At 44.0% G+C, this 18,844-nt stretch overlaps 1 protein-coding gene across 4 annotated transcripts in view; it reads left to right on the top strand.

The window, feature by feature from the left end:
- The window catches only part of FBLN2 (fibulin 2), a 215,087-nt gene that overhangs the window by 162,942 nt on the left and 33,301 nt on the right, over positions 1-18,844 (top strand). For all 4 annotated transcript variants that reach the window (XM_020981251.2, XM_020981255.2, XM_020981253.2 and 1 more), the window contains one exon: positions 10,606-10,812. In XM_020981251.2, coding sequence (XP_020836910.1) covers positions 10,606-10,812 — 207 coding nt within the window. The remainder of the gene's footprint in view (positions 1-10,605; positions 10,813-18,844) is intronic.

The raw sequence follows: 18,844 nt of genomic DNA on the forward strand, positions 1-18,844 counted from the left end.
TATCCCATTCTTTCCTCATGCTTGGATGGCCTCTTCTTCAATCCAGTTTTTGAAACCCTATTTGTCTTTCAAAGCCCATCTCAATCACTAGTTTCTCCATGAAGCTTTCTCCATCCCCTCAGTTCAAAGTGCTCCCTCTCCTCTGTGCTAGTAATTTCCAATGGGCTTGATCACATTATGCTTTGTGTCCATGTTTTATCTCTTCTATTAGACTATAAGCTCACTGAAGGCAGTGGCTGTGTCTTATTCTTTGTTGACCCCTCCATTTTACAGCCTAATAGATTCTCAATCAATGTGTATGAGACCATAGGATCCTAGGTTGAGAGCTAGACGAGACCTCTGAGATCATTGAGTCCAATCCCTTCATTTTACAGAAGAGGAAGCTAAGGTCCGAAGAGGTGAAGTGGCTTCCCCAGGGTCATATGGCTAGTGTGTCTCCGAACAGAATCTGTACCCATGTCTTCCTGATACAAGTCCAGACCTCAGTCCACTACAGCACCCTTCCTCTCAATTCACCCTTTGAATTGAATTTAAAATTTAATCAGCTTTCCTGGCTTAATTGCCTAGGATTATGGATCATGAATATTCAACCTTGCTATAAGACTGCTTTATCAGCTGTACTGGTGCACCATGGTCTATTCTCTTGGGGCCTCATTTTCCCCAGCGGTTAGCTACCTCCTAAAAGCACGTGAATAATATTTGGAAACGCCATGGTGCAGAATTCCTGACCACACTGGCTCTATGAAACAGACTTTTGCCTAGGACTGTACAGAACAGGGAGAGCCCCTCAAGAGTGGTCAGAACAGAGAAAGGAACCCTATTCTTTCACCCACCAACCCACCATAGACACCCAAACCTCTGACAGAAAAGTGGATGCAAAGCTTGGCTAGACTCACTAAAGCAAGTGGCTACTAGATGGTTGACCAAAGAAAGAGATTGTCTTTTCCCAAGGGCAAAGCTCTAATCTCAGAAGAAGGAACCCTATAGCTCAGGAAATTTGCTAGAACTTTCAGTGTGTGTGTGTGTGTGTGTGTGTGTGTTGTCCAGATAGCATAATGAGGGTGAAGCCTCGGCCACCTTGAACACACGCGAAGGAATATTCTGTTCATATTTGGCTATAGAAGTTAAATCTGTGTCCAACTGCCCTCAAAGGGGCATTTCCCCTAATGGAACTTGTTTCTCTCCTCCTCTAGTTTCTTGGCAATGAAAGCAACCTGAGTCATCTCTCCCAGATGAGAGGAGACCCTTCTGGTGCATGGGAAGGCACAACTCCATTAATCATACCTGAGCACCTCCTCTACGCAGCTTGGGGTGGAACAGCTGTGACACCCACACACACCTGTGGGTTTGTGACTGTTCTCCCAGCTCTTTCTGAACATGAATTTTGAGTGCCCCAAGTGAGGCTCTGTTTATTGTCTGGGGTCTGGGCACTTTAGAAGCCTATGTTTGGGGAGAAACTGACCCAGATTCAGTGACAAATGCCCTATCTGGACTTCAGTTTTGGTTCCCATTTTGGGAACATTTCCCCAACATCTATAGGACCAATTAGAGATCACCCGCGTGAAACAACTGACTCCCATGAACTGTAAGAACTACCCATAGACCCTCCAGGTCACCCTTCTTTCACAGATCATTGGCTCATAACATGTTAGAGTCAGGAGACGCCATGAAGTTCAACAAAGCCAATTCCCTCCTTTTGCAGAGGAGGACACTGAGATGCAAAAAGGCCAAGTGATTTGTCCAGTGTCATAGGTATGGGAAGACTGAGGCACAAAATGTCTGTGAGAGTTATTCAGAGTATATAGAGAGCCAGTGGCCTGTATGAGAATAATCTCTTCCCTACTGAGAGAAACAGAATCTTGGCATGAAGAATCTTATATGCTGAGACCAGAGATCAAAACCTGGGCTCTTCTGGTCAACCTGGCCGACCTCTCTTTCCTATAGCTCAGGAGGCTACATCTTCCTTTACCCAGGCCCAAGGTCACTAAAAGTTACAAAATGATCACCACCCTGAGCTTACCGTCTTCACCCTTAGCTGAATCAGAGTCATATCATGTGAGAGCCAGAAGGGGCCTTAGAGACCATTGACCTCAACTCCCTCATTTGACAGATGTGAATGTTGATGTCTCAAAGAGCCAAGTGACTTCTCCAAGGTTACACAGTTGCTTAGTGACTCAGTAGATCTCACACACCCTGATTCACAGTCTTCATCCAGAACAGAACTTTGGGTCAGTGGACTGTAACCCAATCCACAGGCACAATTTAAAAAAAAAGTACAGGGGGAGATCCCCTTCCCTGAGGAAGCTGACTACACTCTTACACTTTGATCTTTAATTCTAATGGTAGATGCCAAGGATGGCCTTAGGTAAAATTGTGCCTTGGCAGACACCAGACAAATTATATGAGATTCCAGGATAATGTGCTACATTATTATAATTCATATTTATATAGCACTTTAACATTTGAAAAGACCTTTTGTTACAGCAACAGGGAGTGGAAATATTATTTCCATTTCACAGATGAAGAATCTGAAGGGCAGAGATGTTAAATGACTTGCCCGTGGTCACATAGCTAATAAATAGAGATAGGATCCAAGCAAATCTCCTGCCTCCAAATCCAGGATTCTTCCTACTGCCTTGTGCTCCTTGTCGCTATGCTGGGAGAAGGCATGAAACATTAACACTACCTTCCTCCAGCCAAGCCGAACATCTGGCTCAAAGGAAGCCTACTCAATGGGATGTTTTGCAATGGAAAAATATCCAGATTTGTATAATTCTCCCTTCCCTTGGGGTGGGGGTGTTCCTTCATTACTTCAAGATTTCCCTTTTCCGAATGGTGGTGTTTAATAAGGGAAGAAATGTTCACAGAGCTGGGATGGCCAGAACAAAAGTCTAAAGAATGACACAGGAATTTTCCATAGCCAAGAAGATGATAACGCATCGCCAGGTCATTCCCTTGCTTGCACAGATAAGAGCTTGGGGTCCCACTTATAGGGAGGGACATTGGAGATGAGGACCAGGGCAGAGGCAAAGTGGCTGCACAGTCAGCAATCATTCAATCCCAACTGCTCACTGAGCTGCTACTATGCGTGAGGCTCTGGGCTGGTGCTATTTCGGAGAACTAGAAACACTTTCCCTGCCCTGTGGGTGCTTAGATGGGATGAAGGCATTCCACTTGGAAGAAAGGATCGCAAACCAGATGATTCAGACCTCATGAAATCCCTTTGGGGATGAGTAGCTGGGAATTTAGGAGGCAGTATGTTATATGGGGAAAAGTCCTGGACAGCAAACCAGGGGAGCTGAGGCCTGGCTTAGTCACTAACTAGCTGGTTGACCTTGAGCCAATTATTTCAGATCTATGGGCCTTGGGCTTCGCCACTGGAAAATGAGGGAGTTGGGCTAGAATAATCTTTCAGATCCCTTCTGTATTGAATAGTCTATGTTCTAGGCCCCTTCTAGGGCTCTGAAACATTATATTGAAGGGTCCCTTTCAGCTCCAATATTCTATGTTCTGGAATCCTTTCAAGTAATGGCGTCCTATAAGATTCTTTCCTGTTTTAACATTCTGTGTTCTAGGGTCCCTTTTGATCCTAACATTCTAAGTTCTTACATTGTTTCCTGCTCTAACATTCTCTGTTCTAGGATCCCTTTCAGTTCCAATATTCTACTAAGTTCCTTCCCAGATTCAGCATTCTTTGCTCTAATATCCCTCCAAGCTCTGACATTTTATGTTCCAGGATTTCTACCAATTTAGATAACCTGTGGTTTACGGTCCTCCATGTCCTGGCTCGGCCAGCTTCTCTGGCATGATCAATAATGAGCTATTTATGTTAAAACTTTGTAAAACCATAGGATTGGGTGCCAGAAAGGACCTCAAACACCACTGAATCTGGCCCTCTTGTTTTGAAGATGAGGGCCAAAGCGACTTGCTTGAAAAGGATCTCAAGGTCACCTCATCCAATCCATTCAGCTGAGGAAACTGAGGTTTAGTGAAGTTTCAGTGACTTATCAATATCCAATAGGTAGTAAATGGCACAAGGAGGGTTTGATCTTGGGTCCTCTGTCTCCAAGTCATTCTACAACACCATGTTGTTTCCCAAGTAGAGTTGAGAGTCTTCTGATGCCAAATATAAGGCCCTTTGGCTACCTCCCACTTGATAAGGCCGTAGATAGGATTTAAAGCTGGGAGGAACCTTCAAGGTATTGTCATTTCACAGATGAAGATTCTGGGGCACAGTGAGGTTACCTGCTCATGGGTACACAGCTAGTTAAGTAACCCATTCTTTCAGGAGGGAGCTGAGAGGGACAATGAAAGGGGGCATGGACGCTCAAATCAGCTCTCACCATTAGTGACTATATGACTCTGGGTATGTTGCTTAACCTCCCTATGCCTACATTTCTTCATTTGTAATATGGAAGTGTTGGACTAGATTTTCTGTCTCATCTAGCTATAGTAATAATAATAATAATAATAATAATAATAATTAATAGTATATATCATACATAGTAATGATAATAATAATTGATATTGATTTAAAATGTGATTTAAGGTTTGCAAAGCACTTTACATGTGTTATTTCATCTGATCCTCACAACAGCCTTTGGAGGGAGGTGTTCTTATTATCCCCATTTTACAGATGAGGAAACTGAGGCTGAGAAAAGCTAAATGACTTGCCCAGGGTCACATAGCTAGTAAGTGTCTGAGTGATTCAGTGATTCAAACTCAGGTCTTTCTGACTCTAAGGTCAGTGTTATCTGTTATCCTACCTGGCTGATTTTGGATCTAGAATCCTAAAATACTGGGTCTGGGCAGTCATGACTTCTTGTTTTGCCCAGGACGAGATATTCCAAGACCTTAGTGATCACTTCTGAGGATTCATTGCATTCTCTCTTAGAGAAAGACCCCAGGCCCAGAGAGCTTGATAAAGTCCTCCTTAGACCTAAGCAGAGACAGCATCCTAAAGGCATCCTGGGCTTTGTCACAGGGCTTTATCCTGGGCCAGGACCCCAGCTGAGAGTCATTTCAGTCACACTAATCGTGCTGGATCAGGCCTCTCTGTAATCAGAGATTACTCTCCTCATGGAGTTCTGGAGTGGAAATGTGAGCCAGAGCTGAGCAAGGGAAGTCATGCTCCTTCATGCCCAATAAATCAGACTTGGAATGCATCCTATAGGTCTTCAAAGCGCAGCCCCTTGCGCGAGGGGTCTCCTGCATTCCTTGGCTCTTCTCCCTCATTATCCCTCCATGTGTTATACACAAAAGCTGTTCCTCATGGATTCCAGCTGCAAAATCCCAGTCTCAGCTTCCTTGGCAGGTTGACACCTGCTTCTGGGGCCTTGCACTTTTCAGACGATTAGTGCTGCTTTCCACTGGGCACAGTCTGAGTGTGACTGATGAGGGTGTCGGAATGTGAGACAGAAGGGGAACCTAGATATGGTTGGAGTCCTCTCTATGATACCCATGGTGTATGGCTTGGAAATTGCCCAGCTAGGCTGCCTGAGTGCACACTGAAATGTTAGCCCTTTGCCTGCAAGGGCAGAAGGAAGGAGATTTAGAGATGGAAGGGAACTTAGTGGTCATTGAGCCCAACCCCTCATTTCATTGATGAAGAAACAGGTTCAGAGAGGTTGTGACTTGCAAAGAGTCACACAGCTATTAAGCGTTTTGGGCAGGATCCGAACCCAGGTCTTCTTGAGTCCAAGAAGTTCAGTGCTGTTTGCATTATAACATACAACCTCATGTTTCTGTGTTGATTCAATGCACAGTTCACTGCCTGTTGTCATTCCCAGCCCGACTTACCCTCTAGGCTCATTGTCCAGTGATGGGCCCCCCTATCTGCCATTTATGTCATGGGGTCCTTACGATGAAAACATTTTGTAAGCTTTGAAGTGGCATTAATAAATGTAACATCATAACAGTATGAGAACCAGCATGGTGCAGTGAGTGGAAAACCAACCTGGCATCAGGAAACCAACAATGAGCAAGCATTTATTAAAGACCTACCATGTTCTAGGCACTATACTAAGTGCTGGTGATGCAAAGGTGAAAAACAAAATGGTCTTTGCAGGAAGACCTAGGTTCGAGACTCACCTCTGACGAGTTGGGACCCTGGGGAAGCCCCAACCTCTTAGCATCCCAGGCAGCTCTATAAAGCCATGAGTCGCAGAGAAGGTGCCAGCTTTGTATCATAAGATGAATTACCTCACTGGGAGCTCCTTATAGCAACAAATCACAGATAAATCAAAGATAGTAACTTTTATATTGTGATATTATATATTATAATATATTATGATATGAACATTTATTATTGTAGTGAGGCAGTGTGCTATGGAAAAAGAGAACTGAACTGGGGAGAAAAGAGACCTGGGTTTGAGTCCTTGATCTGCCCTTTTGAATTGATTATTAATTTATGAAATTTTGAAATGATTATTAATTTATGAAATTTATGAAATGGGGCAGGAACTCCCAGTTCTTTGGGTTCTCTCCAGGAAAGACCATGATGGCAGTAGAAAATGAGGCTTCAATCACATTTTAATAAGGCACAGAGGTGGGGGCAAAGAGTCCAGAATGCAGAGACAAGTGGTAGGAAGGGATACAGGGGCAGATGGCATGGGAACAGGGGATGGGAGGGTGAAGGAAGGCGCGGAATGATAGGGAAGAGAAGGAGGGGGAGTGACACAAATGATCGCTCACATAACTACGAATTAAAGTTGGAAGCACCAAACAGCATGGACCTGATAGAGATGGAAGAGGGAGGGGGAGGGGGGAGGGGAGATGGACAAGAGTTTGTGATCTCATTTTCATAGGGGGTTTTTTGAGGGAGAAGGGAACAGACCAACTCTATCTGGATGACCTTGGTATTAGCTAATTAACATATCCAAATCATCTCAAAGTTGTCAGTAAAACATCATCTCAAAATTATCAGCACCATTTGGTGATCTGCTGGTCTTTACTATGGAGGTCTGGAACTTGTCTGAAATTTACATATCATGGGACCAAAAGTCCCAGACAGCAAAGCCTAGATGATTTTCCTTGATTCAGCACATATTATCAGGATGTGAATTTTGGCTAACATACGACTTGTTTAGTCTTTTTCAGTCATGTTTGACTCTTTGTGAACCCTTTGGGGGTTTTCTTGGTAGAGATAGAGTGGTTTGCCATTTCCTTCTTCAGCTCATCTTACAGATGAGGAAACTGAGGCAAACAGGGTTCAGTGACTTGCCCAGAGTCATACAGCTATTTACGTGTCTGGGGTCTGATTTGAACTCAGGTCCTCCTGACTCCAGGGCTGGCTCTCTATCCACTGCACCACCCAGCCGCTCTATATAACTATATTAGAATATAATTGGCTCCCTTTTAACTATGTCAAATGAGGTAATAGTTGTAAAGTGGTTAGCACAGTACCTGCCGCATAGGGGCTACTTGATACAAGCGTATTCTCTTCCCTTTTACATTGTTTTGTGTCTTGTGCTCTTGACTCCTCTTCCTTCACTCCACATCCACTCATACACATCCCACTTTTGTCTGAATTCGTTGTATTCATTGTTTCTTATAACATGATAATGTTTCCTCATGTTTGTGTGCTGTAGTCGGCACTGCCTTTCCTCACTTGATGGGCACCCACCTTCCAGGCTATGGAAGACCATGGGCACCTTGCTGCCTTATCTCTGCCCTCCTCATGAACCTGGCCTCTAACTCTGGGGCTGGTTTTACTTTGTGACACTGCCCAGACCAATCCATTTGGATTGGGAAGAAGCTCTGCAGCCCAGCTGGATTCAAGCAACAATATCAGGGCAGACACAAATGTAGAGAAATCAACACCAGGATCCTGTTTCCCTTTAAATGCCATTTCTTAATGTAAACAGAACAGATATGAAACACGTTCTTCAAATATGACCTCACACGCAAACCCTCCAGAATACATTTAATTTGAGAACCAAGGCAGGAGGGCAGGATTTGCGTGTCCCAACGTGCTGCAGAGTTATGCCTCAGTTACTCCCTCAGGACAGATTTGCACCATGGCAGCACATGGAGACAACCTGGAGAGAGCTCAGCACGATGTCCAACATGGAACCCTCTAGAGACAGCTCAGCCTCTCAGATAATCCAGAGGCAGGCCTGGATTTCTGCCCAGAGACCTCACCAGCCCTGGAAATCCAATTTCTATGCTCCTTTTTCTATAGGAATTGTGCCTGCCAGCTTGCTGATTTTAGTTCGCTCTTTTGGACCAACACTTTCCACTCTGATCTATTCAGAGTGGAATCGCCAGTCCCTCCAGGTCCCACCCTCCAGCAGCACTCATAGCCTACCTTTCCTTCCTAGCCAATACTGTCAACAAGCCTTTATTAAGGGCTCACCATGTGCCAGGCTAAGCATTCAGATACGAAGATAGGCAAAAACAATCCCTATCCTTAAGGAGTTCATATTCTTTAGAATATCTGTTCTAGTGGAAGAGACAATATGTAAATAACTAGGTACATAACAGATGTATAGATATAGATATGAATATAGATATCCAAAGACATGCATAGATATATACACATTTATGTATATGTGTGTGTGCATGTATAGGTGTACACATATAAATACATACACATATTTACCAGATACACATGTGTATGTGTGTATGTATCCATACATATACATGCCACATACACAATACATGCATACACACATACACACAGTATTAATAGGAGGTGATCTCAGAGAGAAGGCATTAACATCTGGAGAAAGTGGGCAAAGACTCCTCCAGAAGGTAGGATTTGAGCTGAATCTCAAAGTAAGCCAGGGAACCTAAGAGGTGGAGGTAAGGAGGAGGAGTGCAATTGAGGTCTGTGGGAGAGCCCATTCCCCCTGGCAAGGACACAGGAGACAGAGTGTCATGTGTGAGGGACAACAGGTAGCTGGATTGTAAACACATGGCTCTCCCTGTTTGAGAAATATCACTTTGGCTCACGGCAATCTGGTCCCTCACAAATTCAGGCTCCTTCTTGGGTCCCCTACATATCTCAAGACTTATCTCTGGTCTCTCTAGCTCTACCATCACTGGGCATCACTCAGCCACCTTCTTCTCTAGTATTGCTGATGGATCTGTCCTTCAGGCTCATTCATTCCATCCCTGGTAACCGATGCTGATGCCAAAGGTTTCTTTCAGTCTTTTTATTTCTCCTCTATTTCTTTCCCTCACGTGGTCTCATTTTGACTTCACTCACTGCCTGAATATAATCACTCACACCTATTATGTGCAACTCTTCCAAGTACTGGGCATATTAAAACAATAAATGAAATAGAGAATCGTTTTTAATGGCTGATGATGGCTTAACTGTTTTCTTTCTCTCCCTAACCCCCTACATTTTCTTTGTCTTAACTCAAAGGAGGAGTAAGATGGGAATTTCAGCCAAGTGGAGTATGTTTCTAACCTGGTTTAACAGGCATACATCAGAACCAAAGGAAGGTGACCAGAACAGTGAGGGGATTGGGCATTGTGCTATACAAGGACTGGTTGAAAGAAGTAGGGATGTTCCATGGGGGAAAAAAAGAAACCTAGAAGGTACCTGATCTGTGTATTCACGTATTTGAAGGACTACCACATAAGTGAAGTATTGGATTCATTGGATTTTTGGAAATTAGAAGGAATCCTAGAGATTATTTTGTCCAGCCTCTTCATTTTATTTGGATATTGACCAGTCAATGAATGAGCATTTATTAAGGGGGCACTTTGCTAAGCACTAGAAATTAAAAAAAAAAAAGCAGTCCCTGCCCTCAAGGAGCTTAAATTCTAACGAGGGAGATAACATGTACATAACCTGGTGCATACCAGATAAATACAGAGTAGATGGGAGGTCGCTTTGGAGGAGAAAGAACATGAGGAGGATGGAGCTGAAGTGACCTGCTCAGTGTCACAACTAGGAGTAAGTGACAGTGACTTGGGGTTTGTGCTCAGGTCTTTGGTCTCCAAATCTCTCTGCTCAGCCATGCCGCCTCCCTCGGCTTGGCACTGGGAGACAGAACAAGGCCCAGTGGGTGGAAGTGACTGGGAAGCAGGCTTCAACTTATCATAGGACTGCAGATTGAGAACTACGGGCCTCAGAGATCCTCTAGCCCAGTCCCTTCATTCTACAGATGAAGAAACTGAGGCCCTGTGAGGTCAAGAGGCTTTCCCAAAGTCACACAGGGAGTGGGCAGCAGAGCTGGGATAGAGAGAGAGCTTGAAATGAAGAAAAAAGCTTCCTGATACCTTGAGTTAGCCAAAAGTCCGGTGGGAATAGAAGGCAGTGAGTTACTCATTGGCAGAAGTTTGTTATTGTTGTTGATTATGTTTGTTTTGTAGAGGATAGATAGCCCCTTATTGGGAATGTTGTAAAGGCAGTTGTTCAAGGACAGGCTTGACCAGATGGCCTTTGAGGTCCCTTTCCACCAGATCAGGCTGAAAAGAGAGTAGAATTCTATTACTCTCTAGGATTTGAATCACAATGGCCCTGGAGGCAAGGCTAACCCCCTCTGTCTAAGCCGTCTGTGATATACTTCAGGGTATATGAGCTGAAATATTTCTCTGGGGATCTGTGTAACAAAGCAATGGCACATTTTCAAAGGAATGCTCTTCTAGTTTCAGAGACAGAGAACCTCCATGAAGCCTTGTCCATCAGCCAGGAGTCCGAGCTGTCCAATAGCCTGCCCGGGGATGACCGGGATGAATGCCTTCTGTACCCTGGTGAGCTCTGTCAGCACCTGTGCATCAATACCGTGGGCTCCTACAAGTGTGCCTGCTTTCCCAGATTCACCCTGCAAGAAGATGGGCTCAGTTGCCTTCCAGGTAAGAGGAGTCAGGGGTAGTTGTGGTTTTGGTTTTGGATTAAGGGCCTTCTTGTAGCTCCTGAAATAATAACAGAAGGTGGTCACTTATTTAATCTATGTAGAAGCCTAGCCTTGTGGGATGTGAAAGTGATCTACATATGGGTTTTTTTTTTCTCTCTGGGGCATTTGCTTGAGCTTGTGTCCCTCCCATGGACAGTGAGTAGCACCCAGAGAGACATCTCCAAGAAGCAAACACTGTTGAGAAGCCAGAGACTGTATAAGGTGGCTCTGGGTACTCATGTGAATACATTTTCGTCAGTTTTAAGACATTAATAAATTTGTCCCTGAAAAGCCCAGATACAAAAGCCAGATACTCCCCCTTCTACATACTTTTGTGAATTATGTATCCCCACAGGTCTGGTCCATTGACCCAGTATTGAAGGAGGCACCATTTCTTTTTACCTCCCCTATGGTGCCCTCCTGTGCCCTTATGGTGCCATACCCCCATGAGAGGCAGCTAGAGAGGACTTGGAGTCAAAACCTAAGTCCCAATCTCATCTCACTGACTAGCTGTGAGACCCTGGACAAGTCCCTTGCCTCAGTTTCCTCATCTGCAAAATGAGGAAGCTGGACTCAATGACCTGCTGCAAATCTATGCTTTTGTGACTCTGTTACCCACTGGCCCTACACAGGTCTACCCTCCCTGGGAAGTGGCCACTGGCCTAGAAGTTTCTTTCCACTAGAAACGGAGCCAGCACACTGAGAAAGATCTAGAAAACCAGTTCACACTAATGTGTTAATAGCTGACGATGTCTCCTGCTAAAGCTATTTGCATTTGCTACACTGCTTTACCCAAAAGAGTGACTTTATGTCAGTGGATGTGAGAGGAATTTCAGCAACGAAGGAGCAGTGATGAGCTAGCGAAGAAGATATTTTAGGGGGGAAATGTGCTTCTGACATCTCCCTGTGTAGGTTGCTGCCTGCTCTATGCATGCATGAGGTCATCCCTGATGATCTAGAAGGAATGAGAGCAAACAATGTCCACGTCAGTCCACTGAGTCATTCAGGCCCTGGCGTGTTTGGCTTCTGAGGGGCGGCTGGAGAGAGGGCCACAGGACAGCCCAGCCAAGAGCCCGTGGCCAGGTCAGATCTGGGAGCATCCAAGCTAGCAGGCCCTGGGGGACCATCTCAGTCAGTTCAGCCATCGACACTGCTGCCAGGGATCTGGATGTAGCTCTGCTTCCCCAGAATCTCTCTCTATTTCCAGCTAATTGCTGACATGTGTCAGTGATTGATAACCCTCCATAAGCCTCGATGCAATTGCTCCAGGGGGAGGAAGCCTGATCTCCCCCCATTTGTTCAACCATCCTTCGTCATCATGGAGTAACGATTTTTCAGACAGAACCGTGGCAAAGGAGAAGAACCATGGATTCAAAGACCAAAAATGCAGGTTTGAGCCCTAGCTCAAACACACTGTAAATATGTCTAGAGTGAAACAGCCACAAAACTCTTGTTAAATACTTAGGATGACTTTGTTATTGTTTTGGTAAAATTATTATGCATATTTACTGGGGACGGATAAAGACCTGACCTATGATTTCATGGGTTTCAGATATTCCCAGGTAAGGAAATTCCCTCTACTAATGCAGGTTGCCACTTTCTTTGCAATTTGTAGTCTTAACCTGAGGTCCATGAAATTTTTTTCAATATATTTTGATAACTGTATTTTGATATAATTTGTTTCCTTAGTAAATCTATATATTTTATTTTATGAATTAAAAAAAATCATTCTGAGAAGGGGCCATAGGCTGCACCAGACTTCAAAGGGGGCCATGATTCGAAAAAGATTAAGAATTCCTGTCTTAGAGTGGCCTAAAGCACTGAGGGATTAAGTGATTTATCCAGGGTCACACAGCTAGTTGTGTCAGAGGCAGGACTTGAACCCAGGACTTTCTGGCATTAAGGCAGCTAGGTGGTGCCATAGTGCACAGAGTGCTAGGCCTAAAGTAAAGAGGCTCTGGATTCAAATGTGGCCTCAAAGACTTATTAGCTGTGTGGCCTATGTGAGTCACTTAACCTCTGTTTGTTTTAGTTACCACAACTGTAAAATTGGGATAATGATAGCATCTACCTCCCAAGGTTATTGTGAAGATCAAAGGAGACAGTATTTGCAAATTGCTGCCTGGAACATTTTTTTGTTCTTGTTCAGTCATGTACTGCTCTTTGTGACCCCATTTAGGATTTTCTTGGCAGAGATACTGGAATGGTTTGTCATCTCCTTCTCCTGCTCATTTTACAGATGAGGAAACTGAGGCAAACAGGGTTAAGTGACTTGCCCAGGGTCACATACTAGCAAGTGTCTAAGGCTGGATTTGAACTCAGGTCTTCCTGACTCCAGGTTGGGTGTTCTATCCACTGTGCCACCTAGCTGCTCCTTAATATATGCTTCATTTTTTTTTCTTCATTCAAGGCCAGCTCTCTGTCACCTACACCATGTACTGCCTCTCTTTTTCTTTTAATAGTTGGTAAATAATAAATGCACAGGCATATATAAATATATCACTTATTAAAAAAACTTTTCTACTTGGGTTTTTCATATTTTTGTTTTCTTTGTTCTTGTTCAATTATTCAAAAATTTGTTTTTGTCAGTGAGAGATAAGATAAAATGTATTATTTATGTAGAAGTAGCCCAGTGTAGTGTAAAGAGTGCTAGACTTACACTCAGGAATACTTAGGTTCAAATAGAACCTCTGACTCTTTCTAGCTGTATGACCTTGCCAAGTAACTTAACTCCCAGAGGGATCTCAATTTCCTTATCTGTAAAATGAGTCAGTTTCAGATTAGATGTCCCCATGGTGTGATAGAAAGAATGCTGTACTGGAAGACAAGACACCAGGGTTCCAAATCTTGGCTCTTCTACTTACTGCCTTGAGCAAGCAGGGCTTCAGGTTCTTCATCTTTAAAATGAAGAGGTTGGAACAATTAGCCTCTAATGTCCAACTCTAGATGTAGGATGTCATGAAATATACAGAAGATCTGTGATGACATCATTGTGGGCTTAGCTTTAGGAACACCAGGAATTCCTTCCACCAGTAGACCTTAAGCAGTCTGTGACTTAGAGAAGTGCTAGGGAGTTGCCTGAGACACACAGATCTGTCCAGAATCAGATTGTTCTTCATCCTTCATTTTCCAAGAGGGCCAATGACATCACAAGGTGATGTCTTGACTTTCAAGTGAATTGGATTTAAATTAGGCAGAGCTGTACCAAGTCATCAGCCTCCCTCTCTCTTCCAGAGTCATTGAAGTCCAACGGTGGGATAAAAGTCAAGACAACTGGAGTGAGTAGTTGTTAGAGGCAGGATTTGTACCTATGTCATCCTCGTACCAGGTCTAGTATTGTATCTGCTACTGCAGGTTTCATAAGCATTTTTAGTTCCCATTGACAAACACAGGTATTCAAATATTTAAACAAAAACAAAAGAGAAAAATAGCCTCAAATGGAAACAAATGAAGCAAGAATGTTGCAAATGAGTGTGTGCATAATTGTACCTTTCAGTTGTTTACTGGTTGTTAAAAGAAACAAAAGATGCACATAAAAACTTAAGGTAGTAATGCAATTTTCTCTTGTATTTAACATGAATTTTTTTGCTGTTACTATTGCTGTAACTTAACATAATCATAGTTGGCATGTTTATTGTTCTCTTGGTTATGTTTTGCTCGTTCTGCATCGCTTCATATGAGGTGCTGCCATATTTCTTTGAATTCCTCTTATAAATAATTTCTTATGATGCAATAACATTCCCCTCTATTTATACATCATGATTTGTTCAGCCATTCCCCAATCATTGGGCATATAGTTTGTTTCTAGTTTTGCTTGTTTATTGCTATTATTGCCATGGATGCTATGGAAAATTCTGCAGAAATTGGTCTTTTTTTGCCTCGTTTTCTTCATCGATAAAATGGGAAGGGGTGGGATTAATAGTAGCAAATATTTATACGACACTTTTTAAGCAAAGCACTTTGCATTCATTCACTCATTTTGTCCTCACAACAACCCTGTGCGGTGGGTGACATTCCTCGCCTCGTTTTACAGATGAGGAAACTGAGGCTGAGTGCACCTAGTGAGTATCCAACACAGGCTTCATCCTTACATATTCTTGAACCCAAGGTTGGCACTCCGTGCACTGCTGCACCCATCTCTCTGGGTGGTTCTGCTTATGTTCCTCCAGCTCTAGAAAGGTTTGGGGTGACAGGTCCCTTCCCCTTTCTAGACTTCAGTTTTCTCCTCTGTAAAATGAGGGGATTGGACTAGACTGGAATCCATGGACTTATTTTTAAAAATACTTGGATGTCCATATTTCAATATAATCGATTTCCTTTGTACTTCTCTGTATTTTATTTTATGCATTTGAGAACATGATTCTGAGCAGCCTTCCCCAGACTGCCAAAGGGGGCCCTAACACAAAAAAAGGTGAAGAATAGCTGGACTAAATGACCTGCAAGGTTCTTTCCAGCTCTTAACATTGTATGGTTTTATTATCCTAGAGCTGGGGGTATTACAGGGTCATGAGTGCATTTAATCATTTCACAGATGAGGCACATATATGGCATAGGAGGGCTGAGGGCTGAGCCAAGAAGATCTGAGTTCAAATCTGTCTCAGACACTTCCCAGTTGTGTGACTCTGGGCAACTCACTTAATCTCTGTTTGCCCCAGTTTCCTCATCAATAAAATGAGTGTAATAACAGGCAGCTAGGTGGTGCAATGGATAGAGTGCCAGGCCTGGAGTCAGGAAGACTCATTTTCCTAAGTTCAAGTCTGACATCAGACACTTACTAGCTGTGTCATTTAACCCTGTTTGCCTCAGTTTTCTCCTCTGTAAAATGGAGCTGGAGAAGGAAATAGCAGACCACTCCAAAATCTTTGCCAGGAAGACCCCAAATGGGGTCACTAAGAATCAGACACAACTGAAATGACTGAACAACAACAATAATTGTTCTTACCTCCGAGGGGTGATGTGAGGACCAAAGAAGATAATGATAATAACAAAGCACTTAGCACAGTGCCTGACACATAGGAAGCGCTTTATAAATGTTAGCTATTATTATTATTTTTGTTAGTTACAGAGGCTAAAAGGCTTATGAAATTGGGGGATCAGAGATTAACCTGGCCTGCAACCAGCCAAGAAACCAACAGAGGGCGACAAAGTCTTGGATGAACAGATATTGTTCCACAAATGGGGAGAGCAATGAACATGGCGGCCAGAGAAGCAGGGCAGGGGAGGTTGGGAGGGGAATGGATGTGAGGGATTTGTGGGGTGTTTGTGCCAAAGAAGGGAAGATGGAGGGCACTAAGGCAATAGACCTGAGGAGGAAGGACAGTAAGCATGGCCAGTCTGAGCGGATATGACTACGATCGCCACACTGAGAGGCATCGTATGGGTAGGATGAGATGAGGAAGGTAGGCAGGGCCAATGCACCCAACAGCAGGGCACTGAGGGCATCCTGGATCCGCATCACTACAAAAGCTAGAGAGGAAGCCATCCTCATGGGGTAGGACTTTTAACCATCCGAACTCCCCTGCTCTTGATGGGAGACAGCTTGCCAGCGTCCCATGATCCTCTTAAAATGGGCATTCAGAATTCCACATGTGGGGCCCAATGAGTGAAAAAAGCAGTGTGCCTATTACTTCCCTTGTTCTGGATATTAGAGCTCTGTTAATATTGCCTGATATCACAGGAGCTTTTCTAGCTCCCTCATCCCTCTGTTGGCTCATACTGAGCTTGCCATCCCCTCAACCCCCAGGTCTTGTCCCCATGGACTGCTGTCCAAAAAGGCCTCCCCCATTCTGTCCTTGTGAAACACTTTATCTCGCTCCCTGTGAAATTTCTTCTTGTTGGTTTTGGCCCCGGGTTGAAGCATGCTGAGATTTCTTTTGGATCCTGATATAGTCTTCCAACAAATTAGCCTTCCCACCCAGCTCTGGGTCATCCATGAATCTGATAAGCACTCACTCTGTGTCTTCATCCAAATCATTGATAACAAAGTTCAACCAGACAGAGCCAAGTCTGAGGCCTGGAGCTGCTATGAGGGACCTCCCTCCATGTTGATAGAGGTCCGTTAATCAACGTTTGGGTACACCCATTCAGTCACCTAGGAATCCACCTAACTGGGCTCTCATCCAGGCCACATCAGTCCAGGCTGTCCACAGGGATGTCAGGAGGGAAACTTCATTTTGAGATGAGTTTAGTTCAGCCTGAGAACAAAGTAAAATGCCTTCTACCTCCTTTCCCTTTTCCTTCTCTTAACATGGTGGGCTGAGAAATGGTAGAAAGGCAGGTAAGCAGGAAGAAAGGGAAGAAAATGAGGAGGAGAAGGAGAAGGAAGAGGTAAAGGAGGAAGAAGAGGAGGTGGCAGAGGATTTTTTTGTAATCCATAGCTGGGGTCATTAGTCCCCAAGTTAACTAGAGTTGTGGCCCCTTTGTGAAAACTGTCTCCACAACCCATCCAATTAAGCAATTAAACTTTTACTGAGCCAACAGGCAGTAAGTAAAATAAAATCATTGACTTAATATAAACATTTATTGATTTCCCAGAGCCGTGAGGCTATTTTATGAACTTAAGTGATTTTCAACTCAATAAAAGTGATATAGTTTCTAGTATTAAATTCATTTTCTCCCTCTTAGTAATTTTTCTCCTTTTTGTATACATTAATTTTCTTTTCTTCCCACTTTCCACTTCTCTCTTTTAGTTGCTTCCTTTCTCTCCCTTCTCTTCTCTCCTGTTCATGGTTATCTCCCTTCTTTCCCACCTTCTCCACTCCTTTCATCATTTTTTTCCTCTCCTTCCAGTGCCGCCACTGCCTTTTCTCCACTTTTCCCTATATTGCCATCCCTGCTTTTTTTAAAATTTTTAGTCAGTTGGGGTTAAGTGACTTGCCCGAGGTCACACAGCTAGTGTCAAATGTTTGGTCTGAGGCTGGATTTGAACTCAGGTCCTCCTGACTTCAGGGCCAGTGCTCTATCCACTGCACTACTTAGCTGCCCCCATCCCTTCTCACACCACACTTGGCCCACACGTCCGCAAACATTTCTTGCCCTTTCCCTGCTTATATTCCTTTATTCACAACTTTCTCTGTCTCTGCAATAACTTTTCCCTCTTGCCATTAAAATCAGACTCTTTCTTCAAGGCCTAGCTCAGGTGCCATTTCCTCCAGGAAGCCTTGTTTGACCCTTCTCTTCTTCAATGAAAATTTCAGAAGATGCCGAAAGTCCTACAACTGGCTTTGCTTGGTTCAGGGAATTCTAACTTCCAGCTTTAATAGACCCATTTGGGGTGATGTCTCAAAAGAATCTTTGGGTTCTGAGGATGGATAGCCCTTCATTTGGACTTGATTTCCGGAATCAATAATTGCCACTTTTCTTCTAGGACAGAGATAAATCCAGAAGCCAGTTTCCTTGGCTAAAAAAGGCTCTCTCCTGAAATCCAGGTCTCTTTTACGTTATGTCAGGCTCCTCTTTTCAGCTGGAGGAAATACAGATTGGGACTCCCTGTGCCCTCAGCCCACCCTGCCACCCTATGTGCCCTCTTCCTCTGAGGGCACCCTGGGAGAAGGGGGCAGACAAGGTCAAATTCTGAGGCTCCGTGGGCTAAGAGGGATTGGGGTAGTCTTAGGAAACCAGGTAATTTCCACTGGAGACACAGAGTCTTAGAGCTGATGGAGAATGGTTTCCTGGAAGCTTTCCTGGAAAATATTCAGCATTGCTGGGCCCCGGCCCATTTCCTCCGTTATGTGTCTGTTGGCATAGATCTCCTCCTGGCACGTGGCATCTTCAGTAGGAGGGAGGAAGGGAGAGAAAGAGGGAGCCCCAGGGAGCAGGAGGCAAAACAGATGTCCCTGTGTTTGAGTGTTACAGCTCTACTGGTAATGCCACATGTTGCATCAGGCCTCCTCACTTAGTGGAAGGAGTACTGGATTGGGAATCAGTGACCCTGAGCCTGGAATAGCTGTGTGACTTCACACAAATCAGTGACCCTCTCTGAACCACGTCTT

Source organism: Phascolarctos cinereus, unplaced genomic scaffold (genome assembly GCF_003287225.1).
Source record: "Phascolarctos cinereus isolate Bilbo 61053 unplaced genomic scaffold, phaCin_HiC Scaffold_4;HRSCAF=312, whole genome shotgun sequence".
Classification (NCBI taxonomy): domain Eukaryota; kingdom Metazoa; phylum Chordata; class Mammalia; order Diprotodontia; family Phascolarctidae; genus Phascolarctos; species Phascolarctos cinereus.